Source organism: Misgurnus anguillicaudatus, chromosome 21 (assembly GCF_027580225.2).
Source record: "Misgurnus anguillicaudatus chromosome 21, ASM2758022v2, whole genome shotgun sequence".
Lineage (NCBI taxonomy): Eukaryota > Metazoa > Chordata > Actinopteri > Cypriniformes > Cobitidae > Misgurnus > Misgurnus anguillicaudatus.
In genome coordinates, this window is record NC_073357.2 from 7,340,409 (window position 1) to 7,366,508 (window position 26,100).

A 26,100-nucleotide genomic window follows, 5' to 3' on the forward strand; every position below is an offset into this window, starting at 1 on the left:
AAAACGTCTTTAAAATGACAGAACATTTGTGGTCCTTTTTTCAATATTTGTTTTTGTATAAATTCAAGGTTTTATTTATTGAAAGTCACAGTAAATACAACAATAATGCAAATTAACAATTTTTATCTCTCTCACAATAGCACCATTGGAGCATCCTTATTCTCGAGCTGTGCTTGATCTCAATTTGACCTTGACAAATATTTTTAGCCAACAAACCTTTCAACATACATTTTATCTTTCAAAAACCTTGAAAGATGATTAAGGATTTAAATATAAATGTAATGTGTTCACCAGTATTGGCAGATATTGTGTTTAAAGACTCATGCTTCAGTAAATTGAAAATAATGTTAATGCGGAACTGATCGCTGCCCGATTACCACAACTGCACAGACGTCTGCCTTTTCTCACACATTGAAAAGACACTTCTGGTTTAAATGTATGTTGGTGTGCTTTTAGTAGGCCTATAGCATAGGTAGGCCATTTGAGCGTTTTCATATAATATTAGCAAATTTGGTAGTTCCCCTTTTTATTGTTTGTGGTTTAGAAATACTGTGTGGACTTACTTTAGTACTTTAGTTTAGGTTCACCAATCGCCCTCTGCTGGTGTGATCTGATTAAATTTGAGCTGCCACCCTACTGCCCCCAGTGTATTATATACTAAAAACATCAGGCCTATTAAGGTTCAGAATAGGATAGGCTACTACCATACTACAGTACTCATACTATTTCTGTAATGTACTGTATATCACAATATGCAAATTTAATCTATGCACATATGACATACTACTGCCAAATTTGTAGCATACTACTGAGGCGCACTACAGAGTAGAAGTGTAGTGTATCCCATGATTTGACCTCTGTGCCCATACAGCAAAAATATACAGTACTGTGCAAAAGTCTTGGACCACCATTAGATTTGTTGTTTTTGCAGTGGTATAGTGATCATTTATCTCTTTATTGTCTCTTTATTAGAATACAAACAAAAAATACAGGAAATGTGTATGTAGTATTAAAAACAGTATAACATATAAACTGAAGTGTCGAGTATTAAGGGGAAACTCCCCTTACACTTGAGCAATATGCTGCAGGATCTCTTAAACCTAAATGAAATTAAATCCTAATTTCTAATCGAATGACTTCAGGACTTCAGTCTCCTCAAAAAAGCTCAAGATGTGTTTTGTGCCAAGAGAGGTCACATTAAATACTGACTGATGCCTAAAGAAGACATTTAGTCCTAAAATTGTTTCATTTTTTTTTATTCTGTATACATATTTCCTGTAATTTCTTTTGTATCTTAATAAAAAGAGTGAAAAATAAATATGGATGGACATTAAAACTTTGCTAAAACAACAAAGCTGGTGGTTATGGTGCATTCACACCAACCGCGGTAGAGGCGGCAAAAACGAGCTATTCGGGCATAGTTGGACGCTTGAACATTTTACCGTGGCTTTAAGCCAGACCCAAGCTCAACGATTTGGGCGAGTAGATTACATACAAAGTCAATGCAAAGACGTGATCAGACGCGTCCTCGGGTGGGGCGATGCGAATGACGCGATATGGGTGCCGCGTTTACAGCGAAAACATGCGCTATTTGCCTTAAACGCGTCTTCGCCCAATTTGAAAATATTCAACCCGAGCTAAAAATTTGCATGACACAAAGTTAAATCTAGTAAGTAATCTAGAACGAGTAAAGTGATGCCTCGCGTTCGGTGTGTACGTAACACATTTTATCTATGCACATATGACTCACTACATTTGCGCGTGAAATTCTAGCGAGTAAGGCATCGCGTTACTCGCTCTAGATTACTAGCGGGATTTAACTTCGTGTCATGCTAATTTTTCGCTCGAGTTGAATATTTTCAACTTGGGCGAAGTTCAACTCGAGCAAAACATTTGCATGACATGAAGTTAAATCCCGCGAGTAATCTAGAGCGAGTAAAGTGATGCCCCGCGTTTGGTGTGTACGTAACATTAGTTTGCTCACTTCATTTGCGCGGAAATTCTGGCGAGTAAGGCATCGCGTTACTCGCTCTAGATTACTCGCTGGATTTAACTTCGTGTCATGTGAATTCTTCGCTCGAGTTGAATATTTTCAACTTGGGCGAAGTTCAACTCGAGCTAAACATTTGCATGACATGAAGTTAAATCCCGCGAGTAATCTAGAGCGAGTAACGCGATGCCCCGCGTTTGGTGTGTACATAACATTTTGAGTTTACTCGCTTCATTCGCGCCTGAAATTCTAGTCATTCGAGACATTCACGCGGATATTTGCGTCATGGGAGGGGCTTCGCAACTTAGCTGAGACTCCGCTCGCTTCCTGTAATCACGTCACTACTACAGCAAGGTCCTGATTGGTTAAGACGGCGCGGAAATTCGCTGAACTTTAGAAGCCTAATCACGTCTTTATATTGACTTAACATGAAAATCACTCACGCTTGCCGCCTCTACCACGTCTGGTGTGAACCCTGCATTAGACTTTTGCACAGTACTGTATAGTTTCAAATATAATTTAAAAAATATTTTAAAATATACAGACAATGGGCAAAAAATATATGTGCTGAAATATATTTTGAAATATTTTTACAAAAATTTATTTTTCACCAATATGGCCATTTTTTGTATATTTTGAAATATAATTTAGAAATAAATATATTTTAAAACATTAATATTCACGATGCATTGGAAGAAAATCATAACAGGTTTAAAAAAGGTTCAAATTAAATGTGTGTGTGTGTGTGTGTGTGCGTGCGTGTGTGTGTGTGTGTGTGTGTGTACATTTTATACTTCAACAAACTTATATATTTTGGCCAAGATAAATATATTTTTGCAGTATGGGTTTTACAATTAGAAATGTATTTGTTACCCCTGAAATACATTTTTAAATGTTAACATAGGAAGGTTCAAACTAAATATATTTTCTAATTTAAAAAAAAAACTTATTTCATTAAGCTTTAATTTCTACAAAATGTATTTAGCATAAATTGCAATGTAAAATGCTACTGTTAAAGATCATTTGCATAATTTATACTTTTAAAAATAGTACGCAGTATTCAGTGTACACTTTGATGTAAAAATTATGCAAGAGTAGAAATAATAAGCAATAACTTATGTAATTGTATTTCCATTAGCTTGGTATCTTTAAAACAGATACTGCAGTTTTTACAGGGATTAAGTTTAGCCAACATTATTGTATGCTAGTAAGTAAATTGACACACACTAATCTGAATTGCAGCTCTCTCTAGTGGAGATGTGGCTTTATAACGTACGTCAGGTCTCGTGTGCTGAGATAAGTCAACATTTGTAAAGCATTTATGATATTAGTTTACCCAACGTCAACAACAGACAGACAGACAAACAAAACCCAACCCAGAAAATCTGAAATAAACATGAACGTATGAAGACACAGCTGTCAATAAGGGCGTACTCACACACGCGACACGATTGCCGTGCACGAGCGCGATTGTCTGCCTTACCTGAATAAAGTTATGATGGCAAAGAGAAAGTAATTCATCCTGTAAAGCTAATTAATCCTGTCAAGTACTGAAAATAAAAAGGTTATATAGCTCAAAATAAAGAAAAGCATTAGATGATGTAAATATCCAATAAAATGTATGAATTAATGAACAAACATGCACGATCAGTATATGATATCAACAAGGTGTAGTTTACAGCAAATCATATGCATTTGTTAATTTAATCGTGTTTTATTTACTAGCCTACTTATTTACTAATATAGATGTTTTATTCATTAGTCCTAAGCTGTATTCATATGCAATGTAATCGTAGCATATAAAAATGGAGCTGCCATAAAAGCTGAATTTGAAGAAGGGAAAAGGCTTAAAAGTAAATACAATACATTTATATATTATAAATTATCAAACAACATTTGCAGCATAAGCACAAACGTCCCGGATGTACGGTAATAAGGCGACCGCCCATGTTGTTAATATTCATACCCAACCTTTCGCCATTGGAGGTCTGTCAAGTAACGTCCGTACAACTTATTTAATATTCATATGCATAGCCTTTGTCATTGAAAAACTATAAAGAAACGTCACACACGCTAGGTAATATTTATTCTGGAAAGCTTCACCATTGGACGGATGCCATTTACGTCCACACACGGCATCATTAATGTTCATGAGCCAAGCCTTCTCTCCCTTCAGCTCACTTTCATTCGCGATTTCCCAAAGCGGCAGACTTGAGATCAGCACTGAGAGGAGCAGATATCGCATCAAAGGATCAAACAGTTTATCAAAAGATGCGTTTGTCCGAGACGACACACATCATCAGAGGATAGCGATGGAGGACGGACTGGTGTCTGAAGACGATATATGTGAGTTAAATCACAGAAATGTGTAAAAAATTAACACTTTATCATTACACATGCATAATTGTGTGTGCTATGGTTGAGTCAATAATAGACTAACGTTAATTTAGTACTAGGATCTGTGTGTACGACTTTTTCTTGTATTTGTTTGTTTATATATAATTAATGTGTGATGACATACCGAACCACTACAATGCAAAGCAATGCCCCACTAAATGTATACAGTATAACTGTAAGTTGTGACTTTAGCTATAAAATATGTGCGTATAATAATTTGTGCGTAGTTGTGGTAAATGTTATTTTATTATTTAACTTTTATTTAGTTTTATTTTTATAGCTAATTTCAAAGAAACCAAAGTATGTTCACAAAACCAATGGTTTCATCTGGTGCACGCGCGTTGTCGCGGTAACGCGTCTGGGGGGAACTTAACTTCCGGTTTATGTTTGTTTAATGGTCTGGCTAGTGGCAAAACTGAACTCTGGAACAAGTTCCTCGTCGAAAATAACAAATGTTTTGGTTTCCTAAAGACGATTGGAGACTGCGATCATGGATCACTGTTATAAGAAGGGAGGTTTGGCAGTCAATCTGTGTTTAGCATTGTACACGGCAAAAAATTATTTTCAAGGAAAAAATTCTTAGTATTTTTGTCTTGTTTTCAGTAACAAATATCTAAAAATTCTTGAATTAAGATGCTTTTTCTTGATGAGCAAAACGAACCAAGAAAATAAGTCTAGTTTTTTGGACCAAAAATATCAAATATAAGTGATTTTGTGCATAAACAAGCAAAAACATCTGCCAATGGAGTAAGCAAATTTTTCTTGATTTTTTTCCTGAATTTAGTGTTTAAGAAAAATGTTCAAGATTTTTTTTCTTGTTTTATGCACAAAATCACTTAAATTTGATATATTTGGTTAAAAAAAACTAGACTTATTGTCTTGGGTCGTTTTGCTCATCAAGAAAAAGCTTCTTAATTTAAGAATTTTTAGATATTTTTACTGAAAACAAGACAAAAATACTAAGAATTTTTTTCTTGAAAATAATTTTTTGCAGTGTACACATTTTACACCGTAATGTTATCTCAGTGTAGTTTTTGATTAGCTACAGCTATGATTTAAAATAAGGTAATCTGCTTCTCTGCAAAAAAATATTTTCAAGAAACAAAATCTTAGTATTTTTGTCTTGTTTTCAGTAAAAATATCAAAAAATTCTTAAATTAAGATGCTTTTTCTTTATGAACAAAACGACCCAAGAAAATAAGTCTAGTTTTTTGGACCAAAAATATCAAATATAAGTGATTTTGTGCATAAACAAGCAAAAACATCTGCCAATGGAGTAAGCAAATTTTTCTTGATTTTTTTCCTGAATTTAGTGTTTAAGAAAAATGTTCAAGATTTTTTTTCTTGTTTTATGCACAAAATCACTTAAATTTGATATATTTGGTTAAAAAAAACTAGACTTATTGTCTTGGGTCGTTTTGCTCATCAAGAAAAAGCTTCTTAATTTAAGAATTTTTAGATATTTTTACTGAAAACAAGACAAAAATACTAAGACATTTTTTCTTGAAAATAATTTTTTGCAGTGTACACCTTTTACACCGTAATGTTATCTCAGTGTAGTTTTTGATTAGCTACAGCTATGATTTGAACTAAGGTAATCTGCTTCTCTGCAAAAAAAATATTTTCAAGAAAAAAATTCTTAGTATTTTTGTCTTATTTTCAGTAAAAATATCAAAAAAATCTTAAATTAAGATGCTTTTTCTTTATGAACAAAACGACCCAAGAAAGTAAGTCTAGTTTTTAAACCAAAATTATCAAATTCAAGTGACTTTGTGCACAAAACAAGCAAAAAAAAAAAAAAAATCAGCCAATGGGGTAAGCAAAAAAAAAATATATTTTTTGCTTGTTTTATGCACAAAATCACTTAAATTTGATATTTTTCATCTAAAAACTAGACTTATTTTCTTGGGTCGTTTTGCTCATCAAGAAAAAGCATCTTAATTTAAGAATTTTTAGATATTTTTACTGAAAACAAGAAAAAATACTAAGAATTCTTTTTCTTGAAAATAATTTTTTGCCGTGTTGTTTATTTTGCTTCTTATCAGAAATAAACTACTCCTAAAGGACTCTTTTATTGTTATTTATTATTTGCGGAGTTTACAGGAAGTAACGTTTGTTCCACGAAAGCCGTTGTATGTTGTTACTGCTGAAACCATCTGCTTGTATGTTTACACCCTAAAAGATAAAAATGTATTTATTCCTGTCTGACGTCTTACAAAAATTTATAAAAAGTATAATACAGGAATCAAGTAGTATTTGTAATACAGCTAGAGTTAAAGTCCAGAGACAGAGAAGCATCAAGAAGATGCAGGTGAGCATCAATGCTGATGTTTGTGACCGTCTGTGACCCCAGTGCTGAAATCAGAGAAGGAGTTTCACGATGCTGCAAAGAGAAACGATACAGATAAAATGGAGGAGCTGGTTAGAGGAGGGGTGGACGTCAAAGTCAAAAACAAGGTAAGATATGGACACTTAAATATAAAGTTGTTTTTGTTGGGCTGCATGGTTCTATAAAGACCCTTTAACATCCACAGAACCTTTCTGTTGCACAAAAGTGCAGTTATATAATCGAGTTAAGAAGAAAGAAATGATACAATGCTGTTTTATTGATTTATGTTATGAAAGATTTGCAGAATGTGCAGCACGTGCCACCATTCCCAATGCGCGTTGCTAACACCTTAAAGCGATAGTTTAGCAAAAATTGAAATTACCCCATGATTTACTCACCCTCAAACCATCCTCGATGTATATGATTATCTTTATTTATATGAACACAATCAGAGTTATATTAAAGGGGCCATGGCATAAAAATCTGACTTTTTCCATGTTTAAGTGGAATGATTGGGTCAACCTAGAAAATGTGAAAAAGATCAACCAAGAAAATAGTTTTGGTAAACCATTCTCTACAAGCACATGAAAAAATAGGTCGTTGGAATTTGGCCCCATTTATGATGTCATAAGGAGCTCTTATTATAATAATACCGCCCCTTAATCTGCACTGTCCAACCACAGCACTGCCATTTAGTGCAGAGAAAAGCACAATTGAGTTTAAATTGCAACAAACCACCATCATTGTGATCCGTGTTTGAATTTCATCAGCTCATTTGTATTTTAAAGGACACACCCAAAACGGCACATTTTTGCACACACCTACAAAGTGGCAATTTGAACATGCTATAATAAATTATTTATATGGTATTTTGAGCTAAAACTTCACATATGTGCTCTGGGGACACCAAAGATTTATTTGACATCTTAAAAAAGTCTTAAAAAATGTTCTGGCTCTTCCAAGCTTTATAATGGTATTAAATGGTGCTTTTGATTTGAAGTCCATTTTTAAAGGGGTTTCCAGCGTAGGACGTAGCGTACGAGACATAATAAAGATGTGATGAGGGATACGAGGCCCTACGTCATACGCTTGGATACACACTCTTTCGTTAACGTGCGTCGGTTGTTAACTAGCTAGTTATTTTAGCTTGTAAAGTTTTAAATGTTGATTTTTTTTGTACAAAATCACATCAATTGCCCTCAGACAGCATTTATTAACCCATTGGAGCCGTGTGGATTACTTCTGTGAAGGATTGAAGGATGGACTTTTTGAGGCTTCAATTCGAAAGCACCATTTACTACCATTATAAAGCTTGGAACAGCCAAGACATTTTCCAATATAACTCCGATTGTGTTTGTTTAAAAAAAGATAATTCATTACATACATCGAGGATGGCTTGAGGGTGAGCAAATCATGGGGTAATTTTCATTTTTGGGTGAACTGCTGACTTCTTAATAGCTGAACGGAGCTGCTGACTTCAGCACGGATCTGGCCCGAAGTCGTCTGCTGTATTGGATGTTTTTTTGTGATGAGTTATCATGTGATACGTAAATATGGTGTAAATATAAGATGTGAACATAAGCACAATTTTAAGGCGTATGATATGTGCACAAGTTTACATGCTTACTCTTATGTCGATCGGTTCGATTAAGGTGTTTGCACGAAGGCTTTTCAGTCGAATTGAGCCTTCAATCAGATTGTTTGGTTGCGTGTAAACTTAGCTACTGTACCATGAAGAAACCCTCCAGTTCATGGAAACCAATGAAAACATGTAAACAATACAGCCGTTTCTACAGAAACCAGACTGACACGTCTGCTTATACAGAGCTGGATGTGTACATTGTACCAGAAATACAAACAGTTTTTATAATAATAAATGTTTATAGGAAGTTGTATCGCAGGATGTTGCCATCCACCAGTTTCTCTGTCTGGAATGTTTTGTTATTTCCAGTAGAGTGATTGAAACACAAAGGACAGGATATGACCCTTATTTGGCCAAATTTACCATGGCAAGCCAATGTTTTATCTTTTCAGATGAACCGTAAGGCCATGCACTGGGCAGCTGGAGCGGGCAGTGAGCAGGCACTACGTCTACTTCTGGACCACGACACGGACTTGGATGATATGGACAGCGTACGTGTCACATGCTTTCAATCTGACCACTGATCATCTTTGTCCTTAAAGGTGAAGTTGGTCATTTTTGCACTAGTGGCACAAACCGGATAAGCAGACTGTTTTTGTACAAACAGTTAATTGGGTCAGATGTTGGAAACGTGAAATCCAATACGTGCACTGTTTGTGTGCCATCAGTAACAGAGTTGGGAAACACTGACTTATGCTAATACAGTTCTTGTGCGACCATGTACACATGAGCTGTGGTCGTGTTTGTTTTTCAGTTTGGCATGAACGCTCTGCTGTTGGCCGCATGGTTTGGTCACCTGTCAATCCTGAAGATCCTTGTTTCAACTGGGGCGAAGCTCACATGTGAAAACCAAGTAAGAGTACATTCATTGGTAACAATCCTTGACAAGTTCAGCGTAGCTCACTTGAGATTGCGGTTGAGTGTGCACTTTGTTGTGATGCCAATAGACGTTTATAAAACACTAACTCGTACTTATGACACTGATGTGAGTACATTGGCCTTCATTCGGGAATTCTGATTGGTCGAACAGTCCTCTCTTTGGTTGTGTCCTCAGAATGGCTTAAATCTCCTGCACTGTGCAGCCCAGAGGGGTCACATCAATGTTTTGGAGTACATCATGGAAGATCTAGAAGATGTGCAGCTTAATAAAGTGGACAAGGTGAGTATATTTAAGTTTATATTTAGATATTTGGTAACACTTTCCTTGAAGGGTTGTTCATAAGACTGACATGACACCTTTATAATCATGACTCAGGTTTCATTTATAATCATGAAACCTGAATTTATGACAACTGTCATTAAGTGTCATTTGTTCAATTATGTCATTTTTAATACGCACAACCGGCGCAATGTCATAGAATGTCTCTGAACAGGTTCACGCCCACTTTTGGGGGAAATCACACTAGACGTTCCATTGACTTCCATTCAAAATAGCGGAACAAAGCAACCTTCGTACACAGCCGGCAGGCGTAAATAACTTATGAAATCACTCAGATTAAACATGTTGAGTAATTATCTGTCCACCCTGCCTGCCATAGAGCGCGAAAGATACATTAACATATTTAATTTGGTCAATATAAAAACATGTCTCTTTCACTCTCACAGCGTTAAATTTGTGTAACAACGCTCCCTATTGGCCAGAGGTGTCTTACCCGGATATTTACTCGTACCTCATTGGGTCAACAGGGAAGACAGTAAATGATTTTACTTCGTATTTATATATTATGTCTTTATATTTAGAGTAATGAGTGCACTTTTCCGTCCAGCCGTACAACTAACTGGCTTAGCGATATTTCCAGCAATCACTGGATGGCGTTGTTACACAAATTTGACACTGTGAGAATGAAAGGGACATGTTTTTATATTGACCAAATTAAATGTGTTAATGTATCTTTCGGGCTCTTATGGCAGGCAGGGTGGACAGATAAATACCCGACATGTTTAATCTGAGTGATTTCATAAGTTATTTACGCATGTCGTCTGTGTAAAAACGTTGCTTTGTTCCGCTATTTTGAATGGAAGCCAATGGAAGGTCTGCTTTTTTATCCCCAAAAAGGGGCGGTGACGAAATTTACAGTCAAGTTCCCGGATGTGCCGGTAGTCCGTATGCAAAGATGACATCCTTTATGACAACTTGACATTAATCAATACATCATAACTTGTCATGACAAATTGACACTACCATGACAACATAACTGGCCACTGTTATTAAGTGTTAATACTTGGTCAAATAGTTTTATAACAGCGTCATGAATATTCTTCATTCATAGTGTTGGTTTTTTATAATATTAGATTTTAGAGAAGTAAAATCAATCATCCAATCATAATACAGATATTTCAATGGGACCTTCCTGGTTAAATAAAATTAAAATAAAATAAATAAATAAATAAATAAATAAATAAATAATAATACTTGATAAAATGATATTTTATTGTATTTGGAGAAATTAAAGGCAAACAGTACAATGGTTGGTTAAGCCATGCAGCGTTGGGTCCATATCGCTGCAAAAACAGTTAATTACATTTAATTAATTTAATTAAATATTTTGTTCGTTTTTTTCTATGTCAGAAAATTTCAGAACCCTCTGTGCGTCTGATATTTGATTTATTTCGCACATATATAAAGTTAAGTGTAATATTTTGACGTGTCTGTGGCATTTTTTTGAAAGTATTTAAAACTATTTGGTAGGGATGCACCAAAATGAAAATTCTTGTCCGAAACCGAAAACCGAAAAAAAGGGAAAACAAGACCGAAACACCGAAAGAAATTATTATGCCAATTATTAGTACAATTGCATTTATGGCTATCACTGTGTACTAACTTTACTAGGGGTGTGACGGATCACAAAACTCACGGTTCGGATCACATTACAGTTTTTGAGGCACAGATCGGAATATTTTTCAGATCAGCCAAAAGAGGGTGGGAAAAATCTAATAACAAATAAAGAAATTGCAAACATTAATAAAAAAGAACAAAGTTGTACATTAATAAGGTCTGAAATTAGCATTATGTCCAGAAATCAAATTAAATGAATCATAACACTGTCTTTATTTCATAAATTAAATATATTATTATTTTTTACAACTACAGAAGTGATTTTCTTTTTGTCTTTGGCTGTTTGATTAACATTAATGACACAGACTTAAGTAGTTTGATTGAGGTTACTGTCTCTTTAAGACCAAATAAGCACAGACTGGTTTCTGACTGTAATCTATAAATACACTTAAGACATAAAGTAAACAAATGTTTTTATTAGAAAAAGAATACTGTCGAGATAATTTTGTTTATATGTGCCCTGTCAAGAACAGAAAGATTTTATGTTCGCTTGTTTTTTTAAAACGCGTCTCTCGTGTGTGCACCATTGAGGGCACGTAAACGCGCGCACACAGAGCAGCATAAACAGTCGCTCCACATAAAAACGTTACGTTGTTTTTCATTTCTTTATTCGCCAAATGTATGTTAATGGACTACAGTATGGGAAACATTAGCGCGACTCTCTCTAAAGTTTACACATCAAGAGTTCTGATCTTTGAAGGGCATACTGTGATGATCACATCTTAACCGGACACATTCAACCGCATGTGCCTCTGTGCGTACAGTAAGCTGCTCACTTTAGCACCTTTTTGTGGTTAAAAACATCCACACCGCAGACATGTTACTTCAGACAAGCACGTGCAGGTCGCGGTTTCGGTTTGCGTCATCACAACATTTCATTTCAGTGGCCGAATATTCGGTGCATCCCTATTATTTGGCGTAGTATAAACACTTATTGAGGTTTTAAAGGAATAGTCTACTCATTTTCAATATTAAAATATGTTATTGCCTTGACTAGGAATTGTTGATGCATCCCTCTGTCATCTGTGTGTGTGCGCGTGGGCGCTGGAGCGCGCTGCAACACTTCGATAGCATTTAGCTTAGCCCCATTCATTCAATGGTACCAAACAGAGATAAAGTTAGAAGTGACCAAACACATCAACGTTTTTCCTATTTAAGATGAGTAGTTATACCAGCAAGTATGGTGGCACAAAATAAAACGTAGCGCTTTTCTAAGCGGATTTAAAAGGGTAACTATATTGTACGGAATAACACTTTTGGGAGTACTTCGACTCGCCTGAAAAATCCGCTGAGAGTGTTACTGCGCCGGGTCGAGGTGCTCCCGGGGGTGCTGTTCCGCCATGCAATATAGTTGCCCGTTTGGATCCGCTTGGAAAGGCGCTGCGTTTTATTTTGTTTGAATGATTGGGGCTAAGCTAAATGCTATCAAAGTGTCGCCGCGCGCCACAGCACTTACGTGCACGCACTAAGATGATAAAGTAGGGTGACCTTACGTGCCGTTCTTCCCGGGCGCGTTCCGTCCAGGATTTTGTGTTCGTCTCCCGGAAGTCGTATTTGTCATAGAGGATTATTATTATTATTACAGAAAAGGAACCGTTACATTTTAAGGTAAGAATGAAACTACGATTGTATATCTTATGTTTTTAACTGAATGTCGTATGTGGTCAACAAATACGACTTCCGGAAGACGCACCGAAATCCTGGACGGGATACGTCCGGGAAGAATGGCACGTATGGTCACCCTATGATAGAGGTATGTATCAACTCTTCTTAGTTAAGGTAATAACATAGTTGAATATGGAAAATGGATAGACTATTCCTTTAATAACAGTTCAATGTAATGTTATCCCATAAAGCTAGGGAGTTTCTTAACTATTCTTCAATTTGTACCACTGTAGTTGAGGTCAAGAAACATATTGTGTCATGTGTCATGTCATGGTTATGAAGGTGTCTTGTCAAGGTGCCCTTATATTAAGTTCAAAAATAGTACATTAATCAAGTGTACTTAAATAAAGTGTATTTTAGTGCACTTTTTCCACTTGGGCTGTCATGACCCAACATTTTAGTCTATAACCGCATAAAGTACAGTTCGGTGAAGTTTTACAACCGATAACGTGATGCAAAGATGAAAGTTTTTATGCACACCGGGACAATGTGTGCCGTTCTCACTTGTGTTCATCTGTTTACCAGTCAGGCAAGACAGCGTTTCATTTGGCCGCAGAGCATGGACACTTGGAGGTGGTGGAGTTTCTCATTGGTATGGGCTGTGCACATGATCTGAAGGACAAGGTAAGACAGCAGGACACACAGATTACACCTTCATGTTGCATACAGCTAGATATTGTTATTTTCCTTATATAACCCAAAACACTCTGTTTGATGTGCAAGTCGAGACCATGAAACTAGATCCCCTAAGAACCAGAACACTGAAGCCAGACACTCAGGGTCAACAATCAATCACTATTGTTGTTTTTTATCAAACATCAATGATCATGATAATTTAACGGGTGGAAATAGTAAATGTGTATGTCATGTCAGACCTCCTAAGACCCAGAATTACACATATGCCAAATTCCCTTTGACCGAAAACCAGATCAATACCAGGCCACCTATAACCCAGATCAAGAGTCTATATGACCCAGGCAGCACAAGATCAATGCCAGACCTCAAGGACCCAGAACCAGATTAATGGTGAACCTCCTACTATATAACCAAGAAAAAAATCAATGCCTGACGTTTTAAGACCCAGAACCAGTTAAATTGCAAAAATGCCTGGATCTAGACCCAGGCCTATATTAGACTACCCAAGACCCAGAATTAGACCAAAGCTGGGCTGCCTATAATATAGAAGCAGACATACAGTATATCACAGAACCAGATCAGTGCCAGACCCCCATGACCCTTGATCCAAGACCATAAGATTCTTACTACAAATCCAATTTTGTATAGTTAAAGGAAAGACGAGTGGATTTGTAAATGTGATGTTTGGTGACTTCAGGAGGAGAACACAGCTTTGCACTTGGCCGCTAAGCATGGCCACAGCGAAGTCCTCCAGAAGATTATGGAAACGGGGGAGAACATTGATGAAAAAAACATTGTAAGTCAGACTGTTTAATGTGAACTTTTATTAAATGTTGAACTTGACATGTGATAAGATTAGTAGGAGTATTGGTTATTGTTAGTTAATTGTAATGTTATTAAACTGAACCTTAAGTGTTGATGTTTCCTCAGGATGGCATGACAGCTTTACATCTGGCAGCTGAAGAGGGACATTATGAGTGTATTAGATTACTGCTGGAGTCTGGCTGCAATGTCAATGAACCTACCAACGTAAGTAGAAATGCCGTTTCTCTTTAGAACGAGAATATTGTAATGTTGTAGTCGAGTCCGAGTCAAGACCAAGAATGATAGGTGGTCTTGATGTAGGCGAGTCCAACTCGAGGGCGAGTCAAGAGCAAGACCAGAGATCGAGTGTCGAGTCCGAGTCCAGATGAAGCTTGATGTGGACTCGGACTCGACACTCGATCTCTGGTCTTGCTCTTGACTCGCCCTCGAGTTGGACTCGCCTACATCAAGACCCCCATCATTGCCTTCGAAAAGCGTAAAACAAATCGTGATTCGTCATCTGTTGATAGTGAAGAACGTAGCTGCAATTCATTCATTCTGATTTCATTTTATTTGACTATAAAATGAAACTAAAACCTTTTGGATATTTTAAAAAAGGACCTACACTGCAAAAAAGGATTTTTAAGAAAACAATTTCTTAGTATCTTGGTCTTGTTTAAAGACACACTATGCAGTTATTTTACCTTAATATAACAGCTTCAAAGTTATTTCAGTGGTAAACAAAGTCATAGTAAGGCGAATCATCCTTCTGTTGAAGCTCGGGGAGGACACCGCTAGCAAAACCAGCAATGCAAGCTTGAGAGAACCACCCCTGACAAATCTCGCGAGAATCACAACTTGCTTTACGGCAACGACGTCACACACGTTAGGCTTGTTCAACTTCTTGTGGCGCTGCAAGAACCGACCGCCGGATGACGTCAAAGTACCGCGACAATGATCCGAGACGGCACTTTGACGTCATCCGGCTGTCGGTTCTTGCAGCGCTGCATGAAGTTGATCAAGTCTATAACAACAACGAATTTGAGACGTATGGCTAAACGATTTAAAAGTTAAGAAAGCGCGTTCGAAAGAGAGAAGGAAAAGAGAATCTGACCGCGTTAGGAACGGGACAAGAGTCCAATTTGGTCAGGTTTTTACTCGTTGGCGTGAGCTAAAAGACAGCACTGGATGGGATGCTGATCTGGCGATCTTGTTGATGGACTAGTAAGTAAATCTCTCATTTGTAAACTTGTTTGCGGTCTATGTTGTATGTTGTTGCGCTTGCTTGTAGTATGTCATGCGATTATCATGACAACAGTTGCCAATATCTCAGATAATGATCAGGACATAAATAAGCCTAGAGGTTGTAAATAGTGTAAACATGCACAATTTGCAAACTATTATGATAAATAGCAATAATCATGTCTAGTGACATTATAACGAACAACGTTATGAAATAATGCAACGTACACAATTAACTTTGTCATGGCATTTTGTAATGTTTACTGGTGATTTAGCTGCAATCATGTAAAAACGTTATAAGCTAGCAAACGCGGTACTTTATTATTATATGCACTCTACACTTGGAATAAACTTCTTATTATCCTATTAACATAATCTGTAGTTAAAGGCGGAGTCCATGATGTTTGAAAGCCAATGTTGATATTTGAAATCACCTAAACAAACACGCCCCTACCCCAATAGAATCTGGACCTTCTGTTGATAGACCCACCTCACACATACGCAACCCGGCATTTCATTTGATTTGATTGGCTATATTTTCCAAAGCGTTTTTCAAAAATCGTGGACTCCGCCTTTAAGTAGACTATGCAGTAGCCTAATATTTGTATGAAATTGTGAAACATTACCTGGTCATTATCTTCGGAGTACTAGAGTGGGAAATTACGACAGTTGCAAGTATTCTCCAGCGACTCTAGGGGTCGCTGTTTGACAAAAACGCAGACAATGCATAGAGCGGCTTTAAGTGATTTAAGTGATTTTGTGCATAAAAAAAGCAAAAAAAATCTTGAACAATTTCTTAAACACTAAATTCAAGAAAAATGAAAGAAAAATTTGCTTACCCCATTGGCAGATTTTTTTTTGCTTGTTTTATGCACAAAATCACTTAAATTTAAGAAAAAGCATCTTAATTTAAAAAATTTTTAGATATTTTTACAGAAAACAAGACAAAAATACTAAGATTTTGTTTTCTTGAAAATCATTTTTTTGCAGTGTACATCTATTTTGCCTGCAATGAAAGATTGATTTTGTTCACTTTGCTTGTACATTTATTATTTACACCAGGGGTTTTTGTCAAATTTTTGTCAGCTGAATCCACTCTACCTAAATAATTCACTTAAAGTACCCCCCGAGATTTTAAGTAAACATTTAAATAATTTAATAGCACGTTTTCTTTCTAAAACATTGATTTTTATTGCTACTTATTACATGGCACTCTAAAATGCTTGATTCTGATTGGCCAGTTGCGACATTCCAAGGTTCGTTATTCCGAGATAACACACGTAACCCGGATGCCGCAAATCCTTTTGACTGGTACAGTATATAAATATGTTTTTTAAAAATTATATTTACAACCAAAGAGTGTGTTTGTGACATTTGAACGTCTTGTCTCTTCTTAAAACCAAAAGTAAACAGGTTTTCCTTATGGAAGGTCTGCATTCATTAAAAATGAGCAAATAAAATATTTTAAATTAATATTTAATGTTTTGTTATCGCAAAATAAGCCCCTTCAGTGTGATACAAGACACTCCACTTCGCATGCTCTGTAATGGTCACATGATAAACAAATACATTATATATTTTTGTTAGTATTTAGATTTTTTTAAATTTTTAAATTATTTAAATTATTAAATTTTTTTCATCAACTCACAAATCCCAACTGATTTACAAAATAGCAAAAATAATACAATGCAAGTTTTAAAGTATCAACATTTAACCACCGTCATTGTGTATTATCTTAGTTTTTCATCAGTCTGATCATTTAAAGGGGACATTTCACAAGACCTTTTAAAGCTGTCAAATAAATCTTTGGTGTCCCCAGAGTACATATGTAAAGTTTAATCTCAAAATACCACGTAGATAATTTATTATAACATGTTAAAATGGACACTTTGTAGGTGTGACCAAAAATGTGCCGTTTTTGGTTGTGCCCTTTAAAATACAAATGAGTTAATAATGCAAACACTGATCACCATAATGGCGGTTTGTTGAAATTGAAACTCAATTCTGCTGTCAATTATTTTCTAATTAATTTCTAAATGGCAGTGCCGTGGTTGGATAGTTCAGATTAAGGGAGCGGTATTATTATAATAAGATCCCCTTCTGACATCACAAGGGGAGCCAGATTTCAATGACTTATTTTTTCCACATGCTTCCAGAGAATGGTTTACCAAAACTAAATTACTGGGTTGATCTTTTTTAATTTCTAGGTTGATAAAAGCACAGGGGACCCAATTATAGCACTTAAACATGGAAAAAGTCAGATTTTCATTTTATGTGCCCTTTAAAGAGTGGAAATATTTTTAATGTGTTTGTTCCTATAGAGAAACAGGACAGCCCTTCATCTGGTGTCACAGCACAGCTCAGACAGAGAGGTCAGACTGTTGGTTCAGGCTGGGATCAACCTGGATTCAGTTGACACCGTGAGTACTAAAACCTTTAGTTGAGAGTCTTAACTGGAAATGGACTTTAAATGGTCAGGTTTGACTTCATATTTGATTGAGCACAAATGTAGACAAAGCTTTGAGGGAGAGAAGCACATCTAACATTTAGAAACAATTCTCTGAGATGACTTTACACTGACTTTAATAATTTCCCCTGTCTAATCTGTCTTGTAAAGCAATGAAACTTCAAAAGCACTATGTACACTCACCTAAAGGATTATTAGGAACACCTGTTCAATTCCTCATTAATGCAATGGTGTAATGGTGTGGGGGATGTTTTCTTGGCACACTTTAGGCCCCTTAGTGCCAATTGGGCATCGATTAAATGCCACGGCCTACCTGAGCATTGTTTCTGACCATGTCCATCCCTTTATGACCACCATGTACCCATCATCTGATGGCTACTTCCAGTAGGATAATGCACCATGTCACAAAGCTCGAATCATTTCAAATTGGTTTCTTGAACATGACAATGAGTTCACTGTACTAAAATGGCCCCCACAGTCACCAGATCTCAACCTAATAGAGCATCTTTGGGATGTGGTGGAATGAGAGCTTCATGTCCTGGATGTGCATCCCACAAATCTCCATCAACTGCAAGATGCAATCCTATCAATATGGGCCAACATTTGTAAAGAATGCTTTCAGCACCTTGTTGAATCAATGCCACGTAGAATTAAGGCAGTTCTGAAGGCGAAAGGGTCAAACTAGAGCCTGAACGATATTATCGGCCGATAGTAGGCATTTTCCAAACTATCGGTATCGGCATTCATAATGGCCGATAAATGAATATTTTAAAAAAACAGCCTTCAACCATGTCATGAGTGTTGCTGTTATATAGTTTGTCCACCAGAGGGCACTCTACAACCTCCCTGTTGGCAACACTTGTGTATAACATGCCACACATCCTGCAACCTGCTGATCCAGCCAGAGTCGGGCAGAGAGAACAACGGTTAAGTGAGTTCATGGTGAGTTGGTCACGAGACAATAAAAGAAACAAGTTTCTTTTTAAAATGCATTATCATATTATTTGAGTTAAAACTCATAAATAACCACAAATAACTAATGTTAGGGAAATCCGTTAATGATTTGTTGCGCATTTCTGAAAAAAAAAAATCGGCCGATATATCGGAATATCGGATTTTTGTATCAGTATCGGCCTTCAAAATCCTTTATCGGTCTGGCTCTAGGTCACACACAGTATAAGTATAGTGTTCCTAATTATCCTTTAGGTGAGTGTATATATAAATACATGTACATTTGACATTTATGTTGCCCTGTTTGGTCCCAGATTTGGGCCAGTCATTCACCGTGAAGTTGTGTTTACAGTCTGCACCCTACATCAAGATGACATTTAATCACATTTTAGAAGTAGGTTTTGAGATTTAGTTCTAAACACATCTAGTTATAATATTAAATATTTAGAAGTTTCACTGACCCAAATACTACCTTTACTAGTTCTACTTATATAAAATCCTTACTAGCAACAAACCTCAGCTCTGCACCTGGCTGTACTCAACAACTCCACTGAAATAGTCAAGTTTCTCATCGAGGCCGGATGCGACCTAGACATCTGCGACAACGTGAGTCTGGCTTATTTTAACGTTTTGCTAACTTTTTAGCACCTGAAATGAAAGCAACAATTCTAAATGTTTCCTACAGCGCCATCAAACAGCTCTGCACATAGCAGCAGAACACGGACGCCACAACATCGCCGAGATGATCCTCATTTCCGGAGTCAACCTTAATCTGACCGACAAGGTGTGCAAGTCATGATGTCATATGTAAAACAATTAGACAAATCTATAATTTCCACTATTTTTTTACAGCAAGGAAAGACGTCACTAGATGTTGCATCCAGGGGAAACCACGTGAATGTCGTTGACATGATTATCAAAGCTGATCGATTTTACAAATGGGAAAAGGTAGAATACATCAGATATGAAAATGTTTCATTGTTTTCTCTTTTAACAATTATGCCGTATTTGATATTTTTACACACCACAGGAGAATGTACAGAGCGATTCTGAGTGTCTGATCAGTGTCAGCTTTAAACAGGACCATCAGCAGGAGACGCAACACATTCGCTCTATCTTATGGAAACTGGCCACTAAATATCTCAAACCTGGCGAATGGAAAATTCTGGCCAAGCACTGGAACTTCTCAGAAGCACACATTCGAGCTATTGAACACCAGTGGACAGGTGGACTACATGAAATTCATTTAATAGAAAACATAGATATTTAATATGTGTTTAATACAAGCAAGATACAAGAGGCTGTGCTGTGTCGTGGAATAAGTCACAAGCTGGTTTTCCATCACACTGATTTTATGTGCATTTTGAAGTATTGCATAAAAGTTGTTTCTTTTTTTAATCAAAATTCCTTAAAGGGGCCATGGCATGAAAATCAGACTTTTTCCATGTTTAAGTGCTATGATTGGGTCCCCAGTGCTTTTATCAACCTAGAAAATGTAAAAAAATCAACCCAGTAACTTAGTTTTGATAAACCATTCTCTGCAAGCACATGAAAAAATAGGTCTTTGAAATTTGGCTCTCCTTATGATGTCATAAGGAGCTCTTATTATAATTATACCACCCCTTAATCTGCACTATCCAACCACAGCAGTGCCATTTAGTGCAGAGAAAAGCACAATTGAGTTTTAATTGCAACAAACCACCATCATTGTGATCAGTGTTTGATTTTCATCAGCTCATTTGCATTTTAAAGGACACACCCAATTTTGTGCACACACCTACAAAGTGGCAATTTTAACATGCTATAATAAATTATTTATATAGTATTTTGAGCTAAAACTTCACATGTGCTCTGGGGACACCAAAGATTTATTTGACATCTTGTGTCATGGCCCCTTTAATTTACAAAAAAAGTTTTTATGCTTGTGTGAGGTGGTCAGTATACACGTACAAATGAAAAAAAAACAATGCTTTGTAACACTGTGTGTTCAACTGTGCGCGTAGGGTCGCGTACACTTAAATAAACAAACTATGCTCCCTTTAGCAGTGACTTATTTACGATACAGCACAACTTCAAGTACCTTAATGTTTTTATAAAAAACGGTTACCACACAATACAAGTATTAAGTTGAAAAACTAGGTATCAACACAACTTTCAAAAAATAAAATCACTAAGGGGCGGTTTCCCGGAGAGGGTTAAGATTAGTAAGTCTAGCTTTTACAAAACATGCCTTGCAAAAAAAACTATGCGGGTGTGCATCTTGAGACAAAATATTGACATTAATGTATGTTAATATATGTCAGTGCAAGATGTTTTAAATTAAGGCAGCTCAAACATGCTTTTTAGTCTGGGACTAGGATAAGCCTTGTCCGGAAAACCGCCCCTAAAGGCTTTCCTTACGCTACAAAAATAGTCCCATTTTAGTTATGGAAGTACACTCACCTAAAGGATTATTAGGAACACCTGTACATTTCTCATTAATGCAATTATCTAATCAACCAATCACATGACAGTTGCTTCAATGCATTTAGGGGTGTGCTCCTGGTCAAGACAATCTCCTGAACTCCAAACTGAATATCAGAATGGGAGAGAAAGGTGATTTAAGAAATTTTGAGCGTGGCATGGTTGTTGGTGCCAGACGGGCCGGTCTGAGTATTTCACAATCTGCTCAGTTACTGGGATTTTCATGCACAACCATTTCTAGGGTTTACAAAGAATGTTGTGAAAAGGGAAAAACATCCAGTATGTGGCAGTCTTGTGGGCGAAAATGCCTTGTTGATGCTAGAGGTCAGAGGAGAATGAGCCGACTGATTCAAGCTGATAGAAGAGCAACTTTGACTGAAATAACCACTCGTTACAACAGAGGTATGCAGCAAAGCATTTGTGAAGCCACAACACGCACAACCTTGAGGCGGATGGGCTACAACAGCAGAAGACCCCACCGGGTACCACTCATCTCCGCTACAAATAGGAAAAAGAGGCTACAATTTGCACGAGCTCACCAAAATTGGACAGTTGAAGACTGGAAAAATGTTGCCTGGTCTGATGAGCCTTGATTTCTGTTGAGACATTCAGATGGTAGAGTCAGAATTTGGCGTAAACAGAATGAGAACATGGATCCATCATGCCTTGTTACTACTGCACAGGCTAGTGGTGGTGGTGTAATTGTGTGGGGGATGTTTTCTTGCCACACTTAAGGCCCCTTAGTGCCAATTGCGCATCATTTATATGCCACGGCTTACCTGAGCATTGTTTCTGACCATGTCCATCTCTTTATGACCACCATGTATCTATCCTCTGATGGCTACTTCCAGCAGGATAATGCACCATGTCACAAAGCTCGAATCATTTCAAATTGGTTTCTTGAACATGACAATGAGTTCACTGTACTAAAATGGCCTCCACAGTCACCAGATCTCAACCCAATAAAGCATCTTTGGGATGTGGTGGAACGGGAGCTTCGTGCCCTGGATGTGCATCCCACAAATCTCCATCAACTGCAAGATGCTATCCTATCAATATGGGCCAACATTTCTAAAGAATGCTTTCAGCACCTTGTTGAATCAATTCCACGTAGAATTAAGGCAGTTCTGAAGGCGAAAGGCGGTCAAACACAGTATTAGTATGGTGTTCCTAATAATCCTTTAGGTGAGTGTATAGTTCCATTTTATGCATACACAAGGTCCACGTACAGTGCACTGATGCAAATTTCGTTATCAGAATAGTATGCGCGCCAGATTTTGGTAACCGTGCATACTTTTTACAAGTAGGTTGCGCATGCGCAAACAAGAGAATGTAGCCCAGAGACGCATTGCATTTTGTTGCAATGTGTATGTGTGGAACGTCTGTGTATACGTACGAGTCAAATAAACTATGCTATGCAAGGCTGTGTGTTTGACCATACGCTTAGTTTGACTACACATAAAACACAAACTATACTCCGGCTTAAGATGTACAATAAACATGGTATTACTATGGTATATGTCCAAAATACCATCATAGTAGAATTGAACCTGTCCAGCATACTGGACCTTTTGTTACTTTCTAGTAAGCGAATGCAGCCCTTCTTTGTGTTCAGTGTAATGGACAGCAGCATGCTGTTGATCTTTACCGTAGTAATAATAATAAAATCTGAATTTTAAAAGGTACAAAGAGCTACAAGGAGCACGGACACAGAATGCTGCTGATCTGGCTGCACGGTGTGATCATCGCTGGTGGAAACCCCATTAAGGGCTTATACGAAAGTCTGATGGGAATCGCAAGGACAGATCTGGCAGGTGACGTCACGATTTAAGTTCATGATAATTCATAAGGGTTCATTTTTTAAATTGCGATTTATACATCATCTAAAAGCTGAATAAATAAGCTTTCCATTGATGTATGGTTTGATTGGTCGAGATAAAAATTTCTTGAAAATTTGGAATCCTAGGATGCAAAAAATATAAATATTTGCACCATATTTTAGGGGTCCCACGGGTCCTTGAAATCCTTGAAAGTTTGTGAATCTGGGGAAATAATTCAAGGGCCTGGGAAGTTTTTGAAAATATACATGCGTAGATACAGGTCATTGAAAGTGCTTGAATCTATTTTATACAAGAAGTTTTCTGGAAAAAAAATCTATATTATTCCCTGTGTAGTGTAGGATAATATCATAAAATTTCTAGACTTTTTAAGCACACGTGCTAAACTGTTTACTTTAAATGCTTATATCTTCTGTATTCGAATGTTGATTCATACCAAAATGAATTTTTGCATATTTGTGTTTGACACATGAGAACGTCTCGGGTTATGTATGTAACTGTTGTTCCCTGAGAAGGGAATGAGACGCTGCATCTCCCTTGCCATACTTGCTGCGTCCCTGTAACGCCGTCTTTGGCAATATTTCAGATAGCGATATACTTCCTGGCTCCCACGTCACCCTGTCTTTGTCGTTAAGCCTCACCATTGGTTGAATTTGATATACACATTCAGACGCACTTACCCCTGGAGGCATCCCCAAAGTGTTACCGCAGTGACGCAGCGCAAGTTCCCTTTAAGGGAACTGTAACAATGTATCTGTAAAGGTAACACGATGTAACCTTGCTCTCACTTAAAAAGTGTCCCCACATTTAGTCCTTGAATTTGAGGATATTGGACCTGGAAATCCTTGAAACGTCCTTGAATTTTAAGTTAACTAAGATGTGGGAACCTTGATATTTTATCCGAAATGAATTCAAATTATTTATGCATTTTGGTTAGGACGCTGCCCAACAGAGCTATGAAATAAGGGTTCATATTTGTAACACTTTTACTGACTAAAACTTTTCTTCTTTTTTTTTCAAACAGAAAGTGTGCGACAGCAGGCTAATGCAGATCCATCTTCTAACAAAAAATGTTGTATAACATGAAGTCTGGCTTTCCCCAAACAGAAGTAAACTCTTGAAACAAGAACCACTGAATGAAAACATCCAGGATGCAGCCACAGTGCTAAAAAGGGAGAACATTTTCCGGATAAACACTTTAGCACCTCCAGCATCACAGGTGTATTTTCTCCAATATCAAGGATTCCAGCCGTTTTTTGGTCATGATGTAAGCCTAACACTTTCAGCCATAATAATAGATTTGTTTCTGATCTTATCAAATTATATTGGTCAATTGTAACATGTATGAACTTTTGTATATTGTTTTTATATTGTGCAAATGTTACACTTTTATATACTGTATGTGGTGCTACAACATTAGAAGAAGAATAAACACCACCACAGTATTTCTGAGCTGATGTATTTAAATATGCTGAAAACCTTTGGCCTGCAGAAACAAGAACTAGATAAACATTGGTTGTGATGTTCAATGTTTAAATTGTAATATGGTCTGATTTGGAAGTATTTGTGGAGTTCAGGGCTGTCTCCCTAATTTCAAATTGAATGGCGAACTGAAACAGGTCTTGAAAAGTTCATATTGACACATAAAAATACAATAAAAAGTGTCAGACTCCAGTCAATGAATCAAATGTACTAATACCGTATATTACAAATGTAAAGATGATAGGCATTGTCGTTTAGATGTGTATCACTTCTGTTTGTTTAAAATGAAGCTGTACTCGTTCTCCGTAACAGAGCGCCTGCATGTGGATTAAACAGGACAGAACAGTCAGTCATTGAAGTTGAACAATTTTTAAAAGATGTAATATTAGTCTATCAGGTGTGCCTAGAATATGTCTGTGAAGTTTTAGCTCAAAATACCCCACATATCATTTATTATAGCATGACCAAAATGCCCCTATTTGGATGGGAGCAAAAAAGCACTGTTTTGTGTGTGTACCTTTTAAATGCAAATGAGCTACAGCTCCTCACTCCCTCACCAATAGACAGTGAGCGCTTTATTGCTTAAAATAGATCTGATTCCTGTGAATACATTCGGAGACAATAGCATCTTTAGCAGAATTAGCGCTACAACGTGCTTACAAGCACATTTAGAAAAGCTTTTGGGTTCAATTAACCAGTAAGTCAGTGGCTGTGGGCGGGGCTTTATCAGTGTGATGTCATAATAACAAGAGAATCAAAACAGCATGTTTAATGAGGATTAAAAGAGAAGGAGTGGATGGATTTTTTTTTGTAGGGTTGATGTGTTCACAAACTGCCAACACACATTTATGTCCAAACGTAAATTACGTAATATGTGCCCTTTAAGTTCCTCTGTTTCTGTCGCTAGAACATTTCTAGCAAGTCACCATTTGAAAAAACTGTGGCTAATGCCCAAAACACCATTTGATAGTAGGTTCTTTCACTTAGAAATCATGGAGCGGTCTGAAATTGTCGTCGTGGGTGCATGTCCACTGTGGGAGACATAATCTAAAAAAAATCCAGAAATCACAATGTATTTAAAAACTATGTATTTGTATGATACAGCTGCAAATAATTATTTGAACACCTGAGAAAGTCAATGTTAATATTTGGAATAATTTTGAGGTCAAACGTTTCCTGTAGTTTTTCACCAGGTTTGCACACACTGCAGGCCCACTCCTCCACACAAATCTTCTCTAGATCAGTCAGGTTTATGGCCTGTTGCTGAGAAACATGGAGGTTGAGCTCCCTCCAAAGATTCTCTATTGGGTTTAGGTCTGGAGACTGGCTAGGCCACGCCAGAACCTTGATATGCTTCT

At 37.0% G+C, this 26,100-nt stretch overlaps 1 protein-coding gene across 1 annotated transcript; it reads left to right on the plus strand.

The window, feature by feature from the left end:
• Nucleotides 1-4,042: 4,042 nt before the first annotated feature.
• ankdd1a (ankyrin repeat and death domain containing 1A) lies at nucleotides 4,043-24,924 on the plus strand. The gene is made up of 15 exons (XM_055183319.2): nucleotides 4,043-4,336; nucleotides 6,741-6,844; nucleotides 8,751-8,849; nucleotides 9,113-9,211; nucleotides 9,413-9,517; nucleotides 13,385-13,483; nucleotides 14,193-14,291; nucleotides 14,426-14,524; nucleotides 17,863-17,961; nucleotides 19,467-19,565; nucleotides 19,645-19,743; nucleotides 19,812-19,907; nucleotides 19,990-20,185; nucleotides 23,105-23,236; nucleotides 24,285-24,924. The coding sequence occupies exons 1-15, from the start codon at nucleotides 4,135-4,137 to the stop codon at nucleotides 24,344-24,346; spliced, it is 1,689 nt and encodes a 562-aa protein (XP_055039294.2). The 5' UTR covers nucleotides 4,043-4,134; the 3' UTR covers nucleotides 24,347-24,924.
• The last annotated feature ends 1,176 nt before the right edge of the window (nucleotides 24,925-26,100 follow it).